The 21,528-nt window shown below is 45.6% G+C and overlaps 1 protein-coding gene across 1 annotated transcript in view; it reads left to right on the forward strand.

Moving 5' to 3' along the window:
• LOC137348069 (sodium channel protein type 4 subunit alpha-like) overlaps positions 1-21,528 on the forward strand; it is a 178,158-nt gene that overhangs the window by 13,982 nt on the left and 142,648 nt on the right. Inside the window, exon 4 of the mRNA XM_068013220.1 lies at positions 5,808-5,936. Within this exon, the coding sequence (XP_067869321.1) occupies positions 5,808-5,936 (129 nt within the window). The remainder of the gene's footprint in view (positions 1-5,807; positions 5,937-21,528) is intronic.

Genomic DNA, 21,528 nt, shown 5'->3' on the forward strand with positions numbered 1-21,528 from the left:
GTGGAGAGGCAGAGCTGTGTGTCATCAATATGCATGTGGAAGCTGACTCAGTGCTTTCGATAACGATGCCAAGGGGCAGCATGTAGATGAGCAAGAAAAGAGGGCTGGAAATGGACCCTTGGGGAACAGGTGCATGAAGAGATGCCATTGCAAGTGATGGGATAGGTAGATTAGGGAGGGCAATGCCACAAAGATGCAAAGGAAGGAGACAGTGGAGAAAGTCAGAGTGGTGGAAGAAGTATCAAATCTGTGCTTATTATATTTTAACAAAACCTAGAGGATTGCTTTTTTTAGATTGTTTTTGTAACCATACATGTCATTCTCACTAAATCTAGACAGTCTGGCCAAACCTATATTACATATTACATTACATAGGACATATGGCGTAGAAACAGGCTATTTGGCCCAACCAGTCTATGCCGGCATTTATGCTGCACTCGAGCCTCCTCCCATCTTTCCTCATCGAAATCTATAATCGTAACCCTCCATTCCCTTCTCCCTCATATGCTTGTATAGACACAAATGTCGAAAAATTAATTTGTATATTTTTCTTTGCTTATTATCTCTGGTGCATAAATGATAAACACATTGGATTCTCGAGCTTTATTGAGAATAAACCTCATCTGTATTGAAGCTAACATATAATTATTACGTCTTTGTATCTCTCAGGCTTCACTTCATGTATAATTAAAGAAGACTGTTCAAATCAAGAAACTAATGCACTACAGAAACCCAGGATTAAAGTTGTCAATTTTCCCGACAACCCAAGCTCAAGGATTTGGTCTCCAATTTATAGGCCACCAAAATTTGAGATTGCAAAACACTAGATTGTATTCTGGTTGCAGTAAGAAAGAAGACAGTGGGCTGGATTTACCAAGCCCACGACGTAGGGCTCCGTGGCATGGGGGTTGGGGGGGGGGGGAAATTCCTGGTAGATGGTTGTGGAAGAGACCCGCCACAGAGCTCAATGCTGGGAGGACCTGGCCCGATCCTTCCGGCGCTGGCGAGGCTCCGTGGTGACTCCCCCAGTACTTGGCGATGGGACCCAGATTTGAATATGTAAAGAGCTGCTTACCATACATTACTATGCATGCCGCTGCGTTGCAGCCATCAGTTCATTATCTTCAGCTGGACGTGCGGCACTCACGTGCCTTCGCTGTCACGTCTGTGTAAAGCCAACAGCACAGAGGTGTTAGTCCTTGGTAACTGTGAAGGCGGGTGGGTGGGTGTTACGAAGGGGGTCTCAACTCAGCAGTTTTGAAGGGAGGTACCCCGTACCCTTGTTCCGTAAAAGGGGCCACTCTGTGCCTGTGAATGTTTGGGGGAGGGGGGAACAATGGCAGTCCATGACTCCTTTATATGGGACGGGGGCCACAAATGGTAGCCAGTTTAAGGTCAAGTGGATGATGGGCCAATCCAGGCAACTGCAATAATATGACTGTGGCCATGCTGCCCTGCTCTTATTTATAGCTAAGACAGGCAATGTCACGCCATACCATATAGGTGATGCTGGAATGCAACTGAAGCACCAATTAACATCATTCTCTACCCTGATAAGTACCATTGACCTACTGAAGGAACCGAGTTGACCTCCAACATGGAGATGGGGATGGTCCCCCCTGTCTTTATTGATCCATCTACCATGAGGGGCCATATTCGACAGAGGCAAAACCAAGAGGCAGGCACGTCCCACGTGGAAGCTTATGGAAGTGAGCAGCAGCAGCCACCAAGGCACATTTGAGGCCAGAGAAGACAATGGGTCTACAGGCCCTGCATGTCATACCTACAGATGCCACAGCATCAGTGTCAGAGATGACTGCGGATGTCCAGAGAGGTGACACATCTCTCTGCATTGCTGAATGATGACCTGCTGCCGATGGGCTTTGGTGGACACCCTGTGCATGTGGCCCTCAAAGTGACAGCTACTCTTAACGTCTACGCCTCCACATCATTCCAGTGATTCACTGGCAACCTATGTGGAGTTTTGCAGTCAGCAGTACCGCTGAATCAGGGAGGTCACCAATGCTTAGTACCAGAGGACCAGTGACTATGTTCGCTTCAGGACAGACCCTGAGAGTCAGGCCCAGAGGGCCCTTGGATTTGGGGCCATTGTGTGATTCCCAAAGGCGCAAGGGGTCAAAGACTGCACACGTGGCCATTAAGTCTCCAGTCGGGCAACCAGCCGCATACCTAAATATAAAGGGCTTCTACTCGTTTAGCGTGCAGCTAGTATGTGACCACAGGAAGCATTTCATGCAAGTGTGTGCCCGCTTTCCAGGAAGCTGCCATGACTCATTCATCCTGCGCCAGTCCCCGGTGCCACTATCTTTCACTGCACCGGTTCAGATCCAGGGGTGGTTTCTTGGAGACAAGAGCTACCGCTTGCAGACATGGCTCCTGACGCCAGTGATAAACCCCACCAGCGATGCAGAGGAGAGATACAATGCCTGCCATGGCTCAATATGAGCTACTATCAAGCAGGCCATCAGCATGTTGAAGATGTGCTTCCACTGCCTGAATAGATCGGGTGGGGCCCTACAGTACGCACCAGAAAGGGTTGCGCGTTTCGTTGCTGTAGGCTGTACTCTGCACAACTTTGCATTACAGAGTGGGGAGAGGTCTTGCAGGATGATGAGAGACAGGAGCAGGTGATATCCTCGGACGATGAGGACACAGAGGGCTTGCAGCAGCATGCGAGCATGGGAGGATGAACAGACATGGCAAACAACGAGCAACAGATGCACGACAACGCCTTATTGCTGAGTTCTTCCACAATTCCTGAAGTGCACCATATGCTCCCCAAGTCACACAACACTGTCCTTCATCTGCTCTGCAGTCTTCTGCATCTGTGGCATCTGTGTCTCCACCATTACTGGTAGCAGATGATTGAGTCATTGCCCATGTGACTGCATCCATGCAGTGCCACATCATGCATACTGGCATGGCAATGATGTTATTCCATATATTTACAGTTCTGTCAAGCCAATGATGTAATGAGAGGAAACATGATCGGTGCATGCTGGCATGTGTCATTCACACAGTAAAAAGGAGACACATGTTAGCAATGCATATTTAGTGAGCAGAAATTAATACATAGGCGTGTCATCCGTGAAAACCCATATGTGTCATGGTATCTTTTTGAAACGTTTGCGGATGCTCCTTCATGGTGTCACTTCCGCACTAGCAGCCTCACTGGAGGCAGGCTGCTGATCCGGATACCCTTTGGTTTTGGATGACTTCGGCCGTCGTCCTCTGGACGCTTGAGGACTGGAGGGCCCCTACTATCTTAGGGCCTCTTGTACCAGTGCAGGACTGTCCTCAGACATCGTGGCTTCTGGTGCTAGACTCACCGGCAGAGGAGCTGAGGAGCCGGTGCCCACATTGGAATCGCCCTGAAGGGGGACCCCAGATATGGCGCGCAGGCTTGCTTCCTCCCTCTCAAGGCTCATAGGAACCTCGCTGCTCTCCCAAGAAGGACCAGCAGCAGAGGCACTCACCATGCCCCTGATCCCTCTTTCGCCTAGCCACTGCTGTGTCCAGCTTATGGCCGAGTTGAGGGTTTGTAGGTCGGCATGGATCATTGGAATCTGGCTCTCCATGAGGGTTGTCAATGTCTCGATGGAGGAAGCCATGCGCTCACATGCCTGGGACATGGCAGCTGTCATGGCATGGATAGACTCCTCCCATTGTCCGCTCAAAGCTTCGCATGGCCTGTGGCATCTCAGCCAGAAGTTGCCTTACCTTCCCTCCAACTCTAGCATGCTCTGTGCTGTCAACACCAGAGGCTCATCATCAGCCTAGGGCTCAGCATGGGCCTGGCCATCCACAGCCCTCTGATTGTCAGAGGTGTTGCCTTTCTCAGCCTCAGCCAACTGTTCCAGCGCATGTGTAGTGCTCTTACGAGTTTGTGACCCAAACTGTAATGCTGAATGGATTCCCACTGAGGTGAGTGTATCTGCTCTGGTTGAGGGTGCAGGTGTGTCATAGGATGCTGCATTCTCTGAGGTTCTGACTTCCTCAGAGGTGCTGGAAGTCTCCAGAACCTCCAAAGCCGACTTGTAGCGTCCCCCGCAAGATACAAAGTGAAGAGCACAGTTTTAGTTCATATGGTGCAAATGCACAACTCTGACAGCACTGTCTCCAAAAATAAAATGTTATGAATAATCAGTTTGTTTGTCAAAGAGCTGTATGTTCACTCGGGACCCCAAGCTCCAAGTCCCAAATGGCACATTCCCCCTGGCTGCCACCTATCTCGAGGGCTTCCTCCTCAGCCTGTGTTCGCGGTCTAATCTCTGGCACCCCTCCACGGTCCTGGAGGCCTCCCGCACATAGTGGGCCCTCTTCACCTGGAAGGGCAAGGATGCAGATATTGAACATTGCAAACAACAATATGACGCTAAAACAAAAGGTGGGGGAAACTCGGTCTGTAATGCGGACTCAGCCTGTCGTGTAGGTGCCATACTCTGAGCAGCAAACAAGGGTGAGTTCTTTCACACATGCAGCTACTCATGTGGTATCATCTTCCCTGCCCGACCTCCCTGTCTTTGACATGTGCCACTCTGTGTGGGGACGCCCAGATCAAACGGAACCATACAACAAAGTGCTACTTACCTTTGCTGAGCGGATGAGATCGTTCATTCTCTTGCAGCACTGCACCCAGTGTCAGCAGACGACCCCACAGGACCTTACCTCCTCTGTAATCTCCATCCAGGCTTGCTTGGTCAGGCAGGAGGACCTCTTCTTACTCACCACTGGGGTAAAGGACCTCCCGCCTTTCCCTTGCAGCCTGGAGGAGAGTGAGCAGGGAGGCATCGCTGAAGTGTGGGGCCCCCCTTCCTCACACCTCTGACATCTCTGGTGCTTTGCAGTGGTAGTTCCTCGGCAGATGGGGCTCCTCAGACATCACTGCTGGCTGGACAGCTCCAGCAGCAAAGGTTTAAATGTGCAAGAGGTTGCATGTAGGGCTGGCTGCCATTTAAATATGGTGCCAGCACCTGCTGACTTGTCAGCTGACGCCATTCCTGGCATCGCACAGCCCGCCCCCTCCACATGATTGGGGGTGGGAGGTAGGTGGGCTGACCCAGGCATGCTAATGAGCCACCACACAGGAGATCACGGCAGCTCTTTGGCATGTGGGCAGGCATTTTTTGAGCTCAATGCTGAGATCGGCAGCAGGCTCTTAAAATTCACCCCAGTGAGTCTGTGATTAAAGCTAGGTTTTTCCCATAATTCGTTGTGTGGAAACAGAAACCTCCTTCGCCAATCATTTTTTACTAGGCAGCACCACCTGTTGACTGTTTTTCAGCAGTAACTAGGTTCTTGGGCTTGTTCATGGATGGAAAATCCCCTGGGATGAGCTGCACTCTGTACCCAAATTCCCAATTTGCACTCTTGGCAATGTAAAGCTCTGTACCACAAAAAAACCTCTCTTGTGTTCCGTTGGCAATGGGGCATGGCAATAATAGGGAGAGGTTTGGATGAAAAACAGCCTACAACTTTCAGGTATCTGGGTGCTGATGGCAGTAGGTCCATTGGCCTCTGATTTTATCTTTTATTGACTGCACATTAGAACTTTGGTTGAGATGATCTTTACATTAAATATCCTGCTATTGATCCAGTAGTCCATTCAGACTTTGCAATGGTAGGTTATGCAATCCTGATAACAGCAAATGTATATTTTCCCTAAAAACAACATAGTGCTTTAAGGTTCCATTGTTTAACTTATTCTTAATTGGATGTTAAATCATCAAAATGGCATGATAGTCGTTTCCATTTAATTTCTATCTGTCTCAACTGTTTATCTGCAGGTATGCGTTCACTGGGATTTATACCTTTGAAGCGCTGATAAAGGTATTTGCCCGAGGATTTGTCATTGATTACTTCACGTTCCTCCGAGATCCATGGAACTGGCTGGATTTTAGTGTCATCACAATGGCGTATGTAATAATTATCTCTGTTATAATAAAATTCCTTCAGGTAGAAATTGCAAGACTTCATTGCCACTCTGGAGCCATGTTCACTGCAAATTTGGGGCACAGAATTGGAGCTAGTAGCCCTACCCCCACCTGACCGTCACATCTAGCGAGACTCCCTGTTGCCAACAGAGACTTGCAAATTTTGTCTCCTGTGTCTGTCGGAACTGTCACCGGTGTGCAACCATCATATCTGTCAATTATCTTCCCCCATATTGGTTAAGTCCCTGGGATTGAAAATTCATGGGGTGGGTTGGTGGGGGGAACACATTCCAGCGTACATTCCCAGGTGCAACGACCTCTGCCGCACCAATATTCATGAGGTTTGGTGGATGTTCCTTGATTTGCCTACCATTGATGGGTACTTACGCCATGTGGTTGCTCCCCTCCAAGAAGACCACAAATTGCAGCACAGCATTGGCTATATGAGGGAGGTGTCCAAGGAGCTCCAGCTCCTACAAGACGCAGCAGAAATCTCAAAGTTAGACCAATACACAGTGTACCCTGGTCTGGGCCTAATTTCCAGCACTACGGTAGGCTCATGGAATTTCTGTACTTTTCTCCTTTCCACTTTGTTATTTTGATTGTTTTCTGATTTTGTTCTTCATCAATGCTACGGCAGGAAACCTTTCTCTTCGGTTTCAATCTTCTGCCCACTCACAGCTCACCAAAATAAAATTTTGCCCTAAGCCACCCCACGATAAAATCCTGCAAATAAAATTTAGCACATGAAAAGCAAATAATTTTTTTTTTAAATCAGAAAGTTTCCAATAAACTTGGTTCCATCCACACACTCACGTATAACACAACACACCTAGCCAGGCCACCAGAGTCCAGCTATACCCTGCCTCCCCATGCTTCATAATGCCCATCTGGCTGGCTGATTACTCACGTTTGGAGCCCTGATGTAAATAGATAAAATGATTTTGTGTCTCTCTTCAATGTTGAAGACTGCAATTTGCAGGCGACACTGTGCAGCTGGGGGCTTCAAAGCACCAGCAATGGAACATGTTTCTTCATATTAACAGCAATGGCTCCAATGTGCGTGAGTCTCTCCAATGTGGACAGAAGGTCATGGGCAGGGCACCCCGTGCTTTCCTGATATCCATTGCCAGCGGATGAGGTTTCTGAATGCCATCTTACAACATTAAAATGGCTCAAAGTGATTCACACAATAGATGGCTTTTACAAAGCAGTGACTGTTTTATGTGGGCAAGCCACAAAAAGACCTGTGCAGCACCTGACAGTTTAACTGTTTGCATCACGTCACTAAACCTCAGGAGCTGAGCAAACAATTTTATGTTATTTACGCTATTGGGAAACCTTCCAACATATTGGACTGTATTAATTTTATACTGCTGCCTTGGGAGATTTAATAAGTGTGCGGAGTCAGTGTATGTTATACATGGTGGGGTCAATGTCTAATGTGGACGTAGATCCCATGCCACTATTCAAAGAACAGCAGTGAAGTTCTCCTGGTATCCTGATTAATATTTATCCCTCAACCAACATCACTTAAAACAATAGATTATCTGATCATTATCTCATAGTTGTTTGTTGGAGCTTGCTGTGCACATCTTGGCTGCAGTATTTCCTTACATTACAAGAGTGACTACATTTCAAAAGTACTTCATTGGCTGTGAAATACTTTGGGATCACCTGAGGTCATGAACAGTGTTATGCAAGTTCTTTGTCAAGCTCTGCCTTGGAGTGCTGCAGATGAAGATTTACCACAGCTTGTTGGAAGGAATGGGTTTGATGTTGCAATGACACTACTCTTCTTTCATTCCTTTCATATCATATAACGGAGGAAATACTTTCCATAGCTACCTACTTCTGTGTTGTTTTTCACACTCCTCCACAATGAATTTATCCCATTGAGTATCTAAGCCAAATGGGCCAGAAAGTTCCCAGGTTTTTTTCTGTGGTTTGTGCAAATTAATTCATCTCAGTTGTGGTGATGACAAGAATTCCATAGTTGGTCTCAGTGCCCAGGTTCAGGTGGGGAGGTTGAGGGGAGGATGGTTGTTGGAAATGACTGACGTCCCCTGTGTTAGAGATTGTTTAGGAATGACAGGATTTGGGTTCAGCTGTGTGCCTAGATACTATAATGTACTGATCTGAATTGTCATATAATTGTGTGAGTTTGTTCGTGTTTCTGTTTTACACTTTAGTAAGCACAGGGGGGAAGGTCTTCTCCGTGAGCTGGGGATAGGTGAGTTCCATCAACATGTTTACAATCTTGCCCTCCTCTCCACCACAGCACAACACACAGCCCCTCCCCCCCGCCCCCAATACCCCAACAAAATTCCTGAGAACAGACATTTGGTAGAAGCCCCGATCTGAACCTTCATTCAAGTGAAGTAATAATTGTGGAACAGTTATCCCTACTTTGTCCTGTCAGCATACCTGGGATTGTACAGAAAATGCCTGCTCCCAAATTGCCCCTAAATAGTAACATTCAAGGAGAAAACATAGAAATAAGGCATGATTAATTCACATGTATTCAAATATCTTTCCTTAAAGCATTGAGTCAATTTAAAGTTTCTCTTTAACATTCCTTGCCATCTATGTCATGAGCAGAATGGTTCTTTATTCCTGATGAGGTGGTTTTTGGGATCTTGTCAAGAATGTTACAACTTCCTCCTAAGCTGACATTTGCATCCCTGTCAAACACACACATACCTCTGGGTTAAGTAGCTGTATTTGAAAATGAACAACCCAGTGGCATTGCACATGGTGCCATCTCAGTGCCAGGGTGTGCTTGCATCTGCCCAGTTCCCACATGATGAGTTCTGGATCTCAGCTTATCTGTCTTGGAGAGCCTGGAAGGGATTATGATCCAACTCCACAGCTGCTACCATGAAATAGCAGGGTGGATTAATCTACATGATGCTCAATCCACACAATTCATGCTCATTTGGAAGCAAAACTAGTAGGTCTTTAGGAAAGGCTGTTTCTCTGCTCACCAGTTTAAATGCTAAAGGGTTTGGGAGAAAGAGCTTTCTGAGTGGTGATCACTGATTGCATAAATTTTTTTCCAGCTATCTCTTCTAAATCTTCTTTATACTAGTGCCTCCTTGTTCTAGTATCTTGGCATGCTTTGAACTATTGCTCCAGAATTAATTGATCTGTGGTATTTCATACTTTGTAAAGTATACGAGAGCCACTCTCCACTTCACTTTTCACAGTAAAGGCCAGAGTAGGACGCTGATAATTATCCTAAAGGGATCCTGGTCAAACACTTTTGCAGATAGCAGGAGTCTCATAGTTGAGGCTTTCACGCATGCACCTGATCCACACTAACACCCTGTCCAAATGTACACAATATAGCAGCCAAAGCACTTCCATCAACTTTGTTCTCTGCATTAGCTCAGATCAATGCTTTAACCTGTTGATGCTTTGTTCTGTACCATTAGAAGAAAACTCTCTGGATATAGTTGAAATAAAGTGCAAATCACCTCTGTCCCACACTTTATTTTCATCTTGTTTTCTCATTTGGTGGCCAAATATGGTCTGTCTGAAGCCTGACCCTGACACAGATTGCTGGGAGGTGGGAAATATCCCGGCCATCTCCACAAAGTGCTAATGACTTCAGGTGGGTCGGCCACTGAAAGAGGGGAGTGGGATCCTTGATAGAGCAAATGTCATCAAAAAGTGGATGAGCTAATCCTTGAATTAACCATCAGCATCCAAAACTCGCAGGTCATGACTCGTAACAAACCTATGAAAGAGTAAAACTCCAATGACGCTCAACTAATGAGATTTCAGACAGTGCCGCCTATATTTCTGATAGGCTGGTGTTTCATACCTTGGTGTCGTATTTGAAATATACAATATAAAATATAAAAATTTGCAATATAAAATAAAGGATACAATTCTAAAGGGGGTGCAGGAACAGAGACACTTGGGTTATATGTGCAGAAATCTTTGAAGTTGGCAGGGCAGATTGAGAAAGTGGTCAAAAAGGTGTACTGGGTCCTGGGCTTTATAAATAGAGACATAGAGTACAAAAGTAAGGAAGTTATAAAACACTGGTTCACTGTTAACTGGAGTATTGTGTTCAGTTCTGGGCATGGCACTTTAGGAAGCATGTGAAGACTTTAGAGAGGTCGTTGAAAAGATTTATGAGAATGGTTCCAGGGACAGGAGACTTCAGTTACATGGATAGATTGTAGAAGCTGGGTTGTTCCCTTTAGAGAAGAGAAGATTGAGAGGAGATTTGATAAAGAAGATCAAAATCATGAGAGGTCTAGAAACAGTAGATAGAGAAACTGTTCCTATTGGCGAAAGGGTCAAGAACCACTGATTTAAGGTGATTGGCAAAAGAAGCAACAGCGACATGAGGAAAAGCTTTTTTTACACAGCAAGTGGTTAGGATCTGGAATGCACTGCCTGAGAGTGTGTGGCGGCAGATTTACTCGTGACTTTCAAAAGGGAATTAGATAAGCACCTGAAGAAAAAAATGTGCAGATTGATGGGAAAGGGTGGGTGAGTGGGACTAGCTGAGTTGCTCTTGCAGAGATCTTACTAGATTGAAGTCCTTGTGACTGCCGTGTTTATCCTCAACGCTAGGATCTTGATCCCAGCTTGGTTCAGTTAGATCCCGTCTCAATGGTACAGTTCCTTCATATCCCAATACTAGTGCAAGTGTCTCATCAATGAAAACTCTGTTTCCCACACCACTCCTTCAGCCACATGTTCACCTCCCGAATTTTATTATCCCTACGCCAATTTGCACATGGCTCAGGTAATAAACCTTGAGGTTTTGCTCTTTAATTTAGCTGCTCGTTCCTGGTACTCACCAAACAGGGCTTCTTGCTTACCCTTTGCAATGTTATACGCTCCAACATGGACTATGACAACTGGATCCTCCCTCTCGCGCTCCAAGTTCTTCGCCAGCCAAGAGGAGATATCCTGAACTGTGGCACCGTGCAGACAACACAACATTCAAAGCTCCTGGTTGCAGCTGCAGATAGCTACCTATCCTGACTATATGGTCTCCTACAACTAACATTTTCCTTTTCACTCCCCCTACTTGAATAGCCTCCTGTACCATGGTGCCATGCTCAGTTTGCTCATCCATCCTGCAGACTTTGCCATCATCTACACAGGCAGCAAGAACCTCATACCTGTTAGATGAGTGCAAATACTGAGGCTCCTCCAACACTTCACCTGGGGCCCCCTTACCTGCCTGACTCGCAGCCACATCCTCCTGTCCCTGACCACCAACTAGACCTGCATCACTACCTAACCTAAGCGGTGTGACTACCTCTTGGATCAAAGTGTCTAGGTAACTCTCTCCCTCCCTAATGCCCTGCAACATTTGCACCTCAGATTCCAGCTCAACAACTCTCTGAGGTCCCTCGAGATGCAGGCACTTACTTACGGCAGATACGGGATTATGATGTTCTCGATACTCTCGATGCACACCACCTTCGCTGCTATCCCTGTGCAATCTTAGTTTATTTATTTAATTATCTGATTAAACTAAAATTAGGGACTCATTTTAAACTGCTCCAGTTCCTTCTCTTTTATTTTGCTGCTTGTTTTTGTTTATCAGCTGCTTTATTTTATTATTTGCTTAACTCATATTATCCACATATGTCAGATTTTAATTCAATGAATATTTGGAACCATTTAATATTAATATCCCCATTTATTCATAGAGTCATAGAGTCATTTACAGCACAGAAGGAGGCCATTTGGCCAACGAGTCCATGCCAGCTCTCCGTGGAGCAATCCAGCCAGTCCCACTTCCCCACTCAATCCACATAGCCCAGCTATGTTTATTTCCTTTGAGTGGCCATCCAATTTCCTTTTGAAATCATTGATCGTCTCCGCTTCCACCACCCTTGTGGGCAGCGAGTTCCAGGTCATTACCACCCGCTGCATAAAAATGTTTGTCCTCACATTCCCCCTGCTTCTCTCGCCCAAAACCTTCCATTAATTAATGGGAACAGTTTTTCCTTGTCTAGCTTATCTAAGCCTGTCATAAACTTGTACATCTCAATTAAATCTCCCCTCAATCTCCTTTGCTCCAAGGAGAACAACCCCAGCTTTTTGAACCTAACCTTGTAACTAAAATCCCTCATCCCTGGAACCATTCTGTTAAATCTCTTCTGCACCTTTTCAAGGACCCTCACATCCTTCCTGAAGTGTGGTGACCAGAACTGGATACAATACTCCAGTTGGGGTCTAACCAAAGCTTTATAAAGGTGCAGCATAACTTCCCTGCTCATGTAATCAATGCCTCTGTTTATGAAGCCAAGATACCATATGCTTTGTTAACCAGTCTCTCAATATGTCCTGCCTCCTTGAAAGATCGATGCACATGCACCCCCAGGTCCCTCTGTTCCTGCACACTCTTTAGAACTGTGCCATTACGTATATATTGCCTCTCCCTATTCCTTCTGCCAAAATGCATCGCCTCGTACTTGTCAGTATTAAATTGCATCTGCCACCTCTCTGCCCATTCTGCTAGCCTATCTATGTCCTGTTGCAGGCGGTTCATATCATCCTCTGTTTGCCTCACCTCCAAGTTTGGTGTCGTCAGCAAATTTTGAAATTTTACTCTGTATTCCAAGAACCAAGTCATATATATATAGCAAAAAAAGGCAGTGGATCCAGCACTGAGCCTTGAGGAACACTGCCGCCTACCATCCTTCAGTCTTAAAAACAACCGTTTTCTGTCCTTAAGCCAATTTCTTTTATCCAGTTGGACACTGACCTCCAATTCCATGAGCCTCAATTTTGTGAACCAGCCTTTTGTGTGGTACTTTATCAAACACTTTCTTAAAATCCAAATAGACAACATCTACCGCATTCCCTTCAACAACCTTCTCTGATACTTCATCAAAGAATTCAATTAGATTAGTCAAGCATGATCTCCCTTTTACAAATCCATGCTGGCTCTCCTTAATTTACTCAAACCTCTCCGAGGGCTGGATTTGGTGTCGGAGGCGTGGCTCCCGGCGCCCGGTGGAAAGGCGGCGGTACCCTGCCTCACCCTTTTCCTACCCCCACAGCCCCCCACCCCCCAAAGCAATCCTCTGGTCTTTTTACATCAAAGTTTCACAAGCCAGGGTCCCCAACCCTTTAAAGATGGATATCCCATCTTCATGAGCTGCCAGCCAATCAGAGGGCTGGCAGCTCAGCAGTGTCAGCAGTGCCAACAGGAGCAGTGGCCACTGCCGGTACAGCGGATGCCTTGGGCCCAGGTTCAGTGATGGAACCCTGGACCATAGGTAGGTGAGGCAGGGTCACCGGCGTCAGTCCGGAAGGCCCAGGTGAGGGTTGCGGGGTGTGGGAAGAGGTGGTTGTGCAGTCCGGGGGAGGGGGATTCCAGGAGGGGTGAAGTGGTTCCTGGCAGGGGTCCTCCATGAACCATGGAGGAGGGACCCAACCCCGCCCAAGTCCACAGGGAAGGCACCTCATTTTATGACGTGCCCTCCCAGCAAGGTGGAAGCAGCAGGAAGAAGCCCTTAATTTGTTGTTAATAGGCCACTTAAGGGCCTCAATTGGCCTCTGGGAAGAAATACAGTCATTGGCCTATCCCATCCCCAGTAAGATCGCTTGGTGAAAGGGAGGTGATGGGCCCTCCCCCTTCCACCACCCGTGACGATTCTCCGTGCCTCTCTGCCTCTGGCCCCACCTCAGGAAGGCCCATAAAATCCAGCAACAAGTGTCTGCTGATTTTTTCCCTGATTATTGTTTCAAAAACCTTACCCACCATTGATGTTAAACTAACTGGCCTGTAGTTGCTAGGGCTGTTCTTGCACCTTTTCGTGAATAAGATGTCACATTTGCCACTCCCCAATCCTCTGGCACCTCCCCGTATCCAGGGAAGATGGGAAGATAATGGCAACCCCTTCCGCTATCTCCACCCCCACGTCCTTAACAACCTGGAATGCAAGTCAAAGGGACCAGGTGCCTTATCTATCCTAAGCATAGCCAGCCTCTTCCGTATCTCCCCACTCTCAATTTTTACCCTATCCATTGCCCCTACTCTCTCCCCTTCAACTGATATTTTGTCAGATTCCTCTTTCTTAGTAAACACTGATACAAAATACTCATTAAGTATTGTAGCCTTGCCCTACACCTCTAAGCATATATTACGCTCTTTGTCCATAATAGGCTCCACTCCACCTCTTACTACCCGCTTACTATTTACATGTCGATGGAAGATTTTTGGGTTCCCTTTTATTTTGACTGCCATTCTATTCACATATTCACTCTTATTTTCCCCTTCACCTCCCCTCTCAACTTACTGTATTTGGTCTGGTTCTCACTTGAAGAATTCACCTGACATGCATCATACATCCTCTTTTTTTGTTCATCATAATGTCTATCTCCCTTGTCTTCCAAGGAGCCCTGTTTTTGGTTCCCCTACCTTTCACCCTTTTTGGAATGTACCTAGCTTGTACCTGAAGCATCTCTCCCTTAAACATAACCCATTGTTCCATTACAGCTTATCCTGTCAGTCTTTGATTCCATTTTACCCTGGCTAGAAATTAGTCTCTTCCAATCTAGACATTCTACCTTATTTTGTTCCTTGCGTTTCTGCATTACTAGTCTAAACCTTATGATACAATGATCACTCTTACCCAAGTGCTCACCGACAGACATTTGGTCCACTTGGCCTACCTTATTTCCCAGCACCAGATCCAGAAATGCCTCCTTTCTAGTTGGGCTGAGAACATATTGATCAAAATGTTCTCCTGAACACATTTCAGAAATTCCTTCCCCTCCTTACATAGAAACATAGAAAATAGGAGCAGGAGTAGGCCATTTGGCCCTTCGGGCCTGCTCCACCATTCAAAAAAGATCATGGCTGATCGTCTAATTCAGTACCCTGTTCCCACTATCTCCCCATATCCCTTGATCCGTTTGGCATTAAGAAATATATCTATCTCCTTCTTGAATATATTTAATGACTTGGCCTCCACTGCCTTCTTCAGTAGAGAATTCCACAGGTTCACCAGTTACCCTTTACTCTAACATTATCCAATCAATATTTGGGTATTTAAAGTCCCCAGATATCACCACTCTATAGTTCTTGCACATCTCTGTGATTTCCCCGCAGATTTGTTCCTCTATCTCTCTCACTATTTGGAGGCCTATAGAATACTCCTAGTAGTGTGATCATACCCTTTTTGCTTCTCAGCTGTAACCAAATGGATTCTATCCTAGCCCCCTCAAGGATATCCTCCCTTTCCAACACTACAATGTCTTCCCTAATCAGTACTGCCACCCCACCTCCCTTTTTCCTTCCCTATCTTTTCTGAACACTTTATATCCTTGTATATTAAGTATACATATATTAAGTTCTCGCCATTTTTAAGCCATGATTCTGTTATTGCCACATCATACCCCCATACTGCTATTTGTGCTTGTACCTCACCAACATTATTCACTACACTTTGTGCGTTTACACACATGCATTGTAATCCTATCTCTGCATTCCTTGTAGTCCTTCCCATCTAATACAGAACTACTCCCTTCCCTAGTACTTTCCAAAACTCTCACATTATGCACCTTATTCCTCTTTTTTACTTCTGTATGCTAGTGCCCAGCCCCCTGCCAATTTAGTTTAAACCCTCTCCAACCACACTAGTGAACCTCCTCGCGTAGACATTGGTCCCAGTCCTGTTGAGGTGCAACCCATCCCTTTTGAATAGGTTCCTTCTGCCCCAGAACTGGTCCCGATGCCTCAAGAACCTGAAGCCCTCCCTCCTGCACCATGCTTCAAGCCACGCATTGATCCTCCCTATCTTCCCATTTGTATTCTTGTTCGTGCGTGGCACTGGGAGAAATCCAGAGATTGCTACCTTCAAGGTCCTACTCTTTAACTTCCTCCCTAGCTCCTGAAAATCTGACCATAGGACCTCAATACCTGTCCTTGCTATGTCGTTGGTACCAATGTGTACCACAATTTCTGGCTCACTCCCACCCCCCTGCAGAATATTCTGCAGCCTCTCTGTGATGTCCTTTACCCTGGCACCAGGGAGGCAACACACCATGTGGAACTCATGATAATGGTTACATAAGAACATCGGAACACAGGAGCAGGAGTAGGCCATTCAGCCCATCGAGCTTGTTCCGCCATTCAATATGATCATGGCTGATCATCCATTTCAATCCCTTTTTCCCACACTATCCTCATATCTCCTTATGTCATTTGTATTTAGAAATCTGTCAATCTCTGCTTTAAACATACTCAATGACTGAGCTTCCACTGCCCTCTGGGGTAGAGAATTCCAAAGACCCACAACCCTCTGTGTAAAGAAATTTCTCCTAATCTCTGCCCTAATTGGCTTCCCTCTTATTTTGAAATTGTGTCCCCTGGTTCTAGACTCCCCAACGAGGGGAAACATCTTAGCTGTATCTACCCTGTCTATCCCTTTAAGTATTTTGTAGGTTTCAATGAAATCACCTCTCATTCTTTGAAACTCTAGACAATACAGGCCTAGTTTCCCCAATCTCTCTTCATAGGACAGTCCCGCCATCCCGGGAACAAGTCTGGTGAACCTTTGTTGCACTCCCTTTATGGCAATACTGGAATACTGGAATACTCACCTTCCTAAGGTGAGGGGACTAAAACTGCACACAGTATTCCAAGTGCGGTCTAACCAAGGTTCTATACAACTGAAGCAAGACTTCACTACTCCTGTACTCAAATCCTCTTGCGATAAGGTCAACATACCATTAGCCTTCCTAATTGCTTGCTGCACCTGCATCTTAGCTTTCAGTGACTTATTGACAAGGACACCCAGGTTCCTTTGCACATCTACACTTCCTAATCTCTTACCATTTTAAGAAATACTGTGCACATCTATTCCTCCTACCAAAGTGGATAACCTCACATTTTCCCACATTATATTCCATCTGTCACATTCTTGCCCACTCACTAAGTCTGTCCAAATCCCCTTGACGCCGCTTTGCATCTTCCTCACAACACACATTCCTACCTAGTTTTGTGTCCTCTGCGAACTTGGAAATACTAAATTTGGTCCCCACATCCAAATCATTGATATATATTGTGAACAGCTGGGGCCCAAGCACTGATCCCTGTGGTACCCCACTCGTCACAGCCTGACAACACGAGAATTACCCATTTATTCCTACTCTCTGCTTTCTGCCTATGAACCAATCCTTATTACTTCCTATTCCATGTGCTTTAATTTTGCTAACCAACCTCCTGTGGGGGACTTTATCAGAAGCCTTCTGAAAATGCAAGTATACCATGTCCACCGACTCCCCTTTATCAGTTCTGTTCGTAACAGCATCAAAAAAACTCTAATATCATAAATTCATGTTGACTATGCCCAATCAGATAATTATTATCTAAATGTCCATTTATCACATCCTTTAGAATAGATTCTAGCATTTTCCCAATGACTGATGTAAGGCTAACAGGTCTGTATTTCCCTATTTTCTCTCTCCCTCCCTTCTTAAATAGTGGGATGACATTTGTGACCTTCCAATCTGCAGGAACCACTCCAGAATCTATAGAATTTTGGAAGATGATCACCAATGCATCCACTATCTCCATAGCTACCTCTTTCAATGCTCTGGGATGTAGAATATCAGGTCCTGGGGACTTATCAACCTTCAGCCCCATTAATTTCTCCAATACAATCTTCTTACTAATACTAATTTCCTTCAATTCCTCATTCCCCCAATCCCTTGGATCTCTAATTCTGAGACATTTCTTGTATCTTCCTCAGACAGACACAGAGTAATCATTTAGCTTCTCTGCCATTTCTCTATTCCCCATTATAAATTCTCCTGACTCTATTCCCCATTATAAATTCTCCTGTAATGGACCCACAGAAATGCTTGTCTGCCCCTCTGACTATGGAATCTCCTTCAACAACTGCATTTCCGCCCTTTGCTGTTCCCTCCTGCACATTCCCTTGCCCATTGATGCCATGGACTGGACTGCACTTCTTCAAGGTGTCATCACTCCCAGCAATCTCCAAAGCTGAGTACCGGTTTGAGAGCGGCACATAACCTGAAGTCTCCTGCACTTCCTGCCTCTCCCTACTCGTCCAGATGGCCATCCATCTATGACCCTGAACTCTCACTGCCTGTGGGTGACCACCTCCTGGAACATACGAATCAGGAAACTCTCCTGCTCCTTGACACTTAGCAGTGATTCCAGCTGCCCCTCAAGCTCAGAAATCCTGAGCTGGAGCTGAGCCAACTGGAGACACTTCTTGCACAAGTGATCACCCAAGACATGTGAAGTGTCCTTAAGTCCCCACATGGCACAGAAAATTCAAGCAACAGGTCGTGATGTAAAAAAATCCTCTATTCCCTTTTAAACAATCTATTTATTATCCTGTTTAAACTATCAATTTTAGTTAATACCTCTAGACCAACACTGTGCTTATGCTGTTTTTAAATCAGTTACTGTTATACTAATCCTGATTGAATATTTTTAATTTACCAGCTCCTAATTTGAACCAATACCCTAATTTAGAGAGAGAAAAGAGAAAAATATTCACCAACCAATCATTTACCTTCTTCCGTGTGACATCACACAGTGATTAACTTTAGAAGGGAGTCAGTTGGCTCTGAAGCCACACAACTCCCTCTCGGCACACTCCTTTACCCGGCCATTGTCTCGCACTGCTCTCTCCATCAGCCTGCTCCTTTATCCAGCCACTGTCTCGCTGTGCTCTCTCCCTTGGCACACTCCTTTACCCTGCCATTGTCTTTCTGTGCTCTCCCCCTTGGCCTGCTCATTTATCCTGCCACGATCTTGCTGTGCTCTCTCTCAGGCCTGCCTCTTCATCCTGTCAGCAACTCACTGTTCATCACTCTCAGACCCACTCCTTTATCCTGTCACCATCTCACTGTGCTCTCTCTCAGGCCTGCTCCTTTATCCTGCTGCTGTCTGACTGTGCTCTCTCTCAGGCCCACTCCTGTCTCACTGTGCTCTTTCCCTTGGCCCACTCCATTATCCTGCTACCATTAGTTAATTTTAACTTTTATCCCCATAGATCTGATTAATTAAACATTGAACATAATTATAGGATGATATATAAAATATGATAAATTAAAATTTATGTATTTAATCAAATTAACTTATTTAAACTAATTACAGGTAGATTTAAGTTAAATATTTGCCTGTAGACATACCCCCACTGTACCTCTCCATACTGTGATCTCACTGAAATTAGATAGATTGTTCTCAGCCTCGCCCTTTAAATGGCTCCACTCTCAGCCACACCCTTTACACCACTCTACTTCTGGCCTCACTCATTCTGAGCAATAAGATCTGGGGTACAGAGTCACAAATCATTGAAAGTAGCAATACAGGTTAATAAGGTGAAAATTGCAAACAACGCTCTGGGTTTAATTTCTAAACAAATAGAATTCAAAAGCAGAGAGCTTATGTTAAACTTTTATGGATTCTTGTTTAGACCACACAATTATTCGAGCAGAATTCTAGTCTCAATATTACAGTAAAGGTATAGAGGCATTTGAGAAGGTGCAAAAAAGATTTGTAAGGAGATCCTAGAACTGAGAGATTAGAACTATCAGGAAAGCATGAACACACCGGAGTTCTTTTCTCTGGAAAAGAAAAGACTGAGAAGTGACTTTTTAGAGGTTTTTAAAATTAAAGAGATGTTTAATGGGGTAGATGGAGAGAAAATGCTTTCACATGTTGGGGAATCCAAAACTAGCAGCCATAAATATAAGATCGCCATTAATGAATCCAATAAGGAATTCAGGAGAAACTTCTTTAGTCGGAGAGGGGTTAGAATCTGGAATTCACTGCCACTTGGAGTAGTTGAGGTGAATAGCATAGATGCAGTTAAGGAGAAGCTAGGTTATAACGTGCGGGAGAAAGGGGAAAAAAAAGTTATACTGATACAGTTAAATGAAGTAGTGTGGGAGGAGGCCCATATGGAGCATTAACATTGGCATGGACTTCATTGAAAGCCCCCTTTATCAGAACACTCTCACACGTAATTATAACTACAGATCTTGCATTTATCACATCCTCAGACTTTTTTTATTCACATGGGGGATGTGGGCATTGCTGGCAAGGCCAGCATTTATTGCCCATCCCTAATTGCCCTTGAGAAGGTGGTGGTGAGCTGCTTTCTTGAACTGCTGCAGTCCTTTGGATGTAGGTACACCAACAGTGCAATATGGTTGACTGTTAATTGCCCTCTGAAATGGCCTAGTAATGTTTCAAACCGCTAGAGAAAAGCTTAATAAGAATAAAACCAGACGGACCACCTGGCATCGAACTGGGCACCAGACATGACAAGGGTACACCCGGCCCAGTCAGCCCAGCAAAGTCCTCTTCACTAACATATGGGGACTTGTGCCAAAATTGCCCTGCAGACTAATCAAGCAAGAGCCTGACATAGTCATATTCATTTATTCATACCTTACAGCCAACCTCCCAGAATCATCTATCACCATGCCTAGGTATGTCCTGTCCCACTGGCAGGACAGACCTACCAGAGGTGATGGCACGTGGTATGTAGCCACAAAGGAATGGCTCTGGGAGTCCTCAACATTGACTGTGGACCCCATGATCTCTCATGGCATCAGGTCAAAAATGGGCAAGGAAATCCCCTGCTGATTACCACCTACTGCCCTCCCTCAGCTGATGAATCCATGTTGAATATCACTTGGAAGAAGCACAGAATGTACATTAGGTGGGGGTACTTCAATGCCCATCACCGAGTGGCTCGGTAGCATCACTACTGACCAAGCTGGCCAAGACCTGAAGGACATATCTGCCACTTTGGGCCTGCTCCAGGTGATGAGAGAACCAACAAGAGGGAAAAACCTGCTTGACCTCGTCCTCGCCAATTTGGCTGTCACAGATGCATCTGGCCATGACAGTATTGTTAGGTGTGACCACTGCACAGTGCTTGTGGGAGACAAAGTCCCATCTTCGCAGTGAGGACACCCTCTCATATTGTGTGGCACTACCACCATGCTAAATGGGATAGGTTCAGAACAGGTCTAAACTGGGCATCCATGAGGCGCTGTGGGCCAACAGCAGCAGCAGAATTGTATTCAACCACAATGTGTAACTTCATGGCCCAGTATGTCTCTCACTCCACTATCACCATCAAGCCGGGGGACCAACCCTCGTTCAATGAAGAGTGTAAGAGAGCATGGCAGGAGCAACACCAGGCATACCTAAAAATGAGCGCCAACCTGATGAAACTATTTCACAGGAATACGTGCATGCAAAACAGTGGAAGCAGCATGCTCTAGAAAGATTGAGCAATCCCATAAACAACGGATCAGATCAAAGCTCTGCTGTCCTGTCGCATCCCATCGTGAATGGAGATGGGCAATTAAAGAACTAACGGGAGGAGGAGGCTCAACAAACATCCCAATCCTCAATGATTCTGACTCCAGCATGTCAGTGCAAAAGACAGGGCTGAAGCGTTTGCAACCACCTTCAGCCAGAAGTGCCGAGTGGATGACCATCTCCTGAGGTCCCTATCATCACATATGCCAGTCTTCAGCCTATTTAATTCACTCCAGGTGATACCAAGAAACGGCGGTG

This window comes from Heterodontus francisci, chromosome 33 (assembly GCF_036365525.1).
Source record: "Heterodontus francisci isolate sHetFra1 chromosome 33, sHetFra1.hap1, whole genome shotgun sequence".
In the NCBI taxonomy this organism is placed as follows: Eukaryota; Metazoa; Chordata; class Chondrichthyes; order Heterodontiformes; family Heterodontidae; genus Heterodontus; species Heterodontus francisci.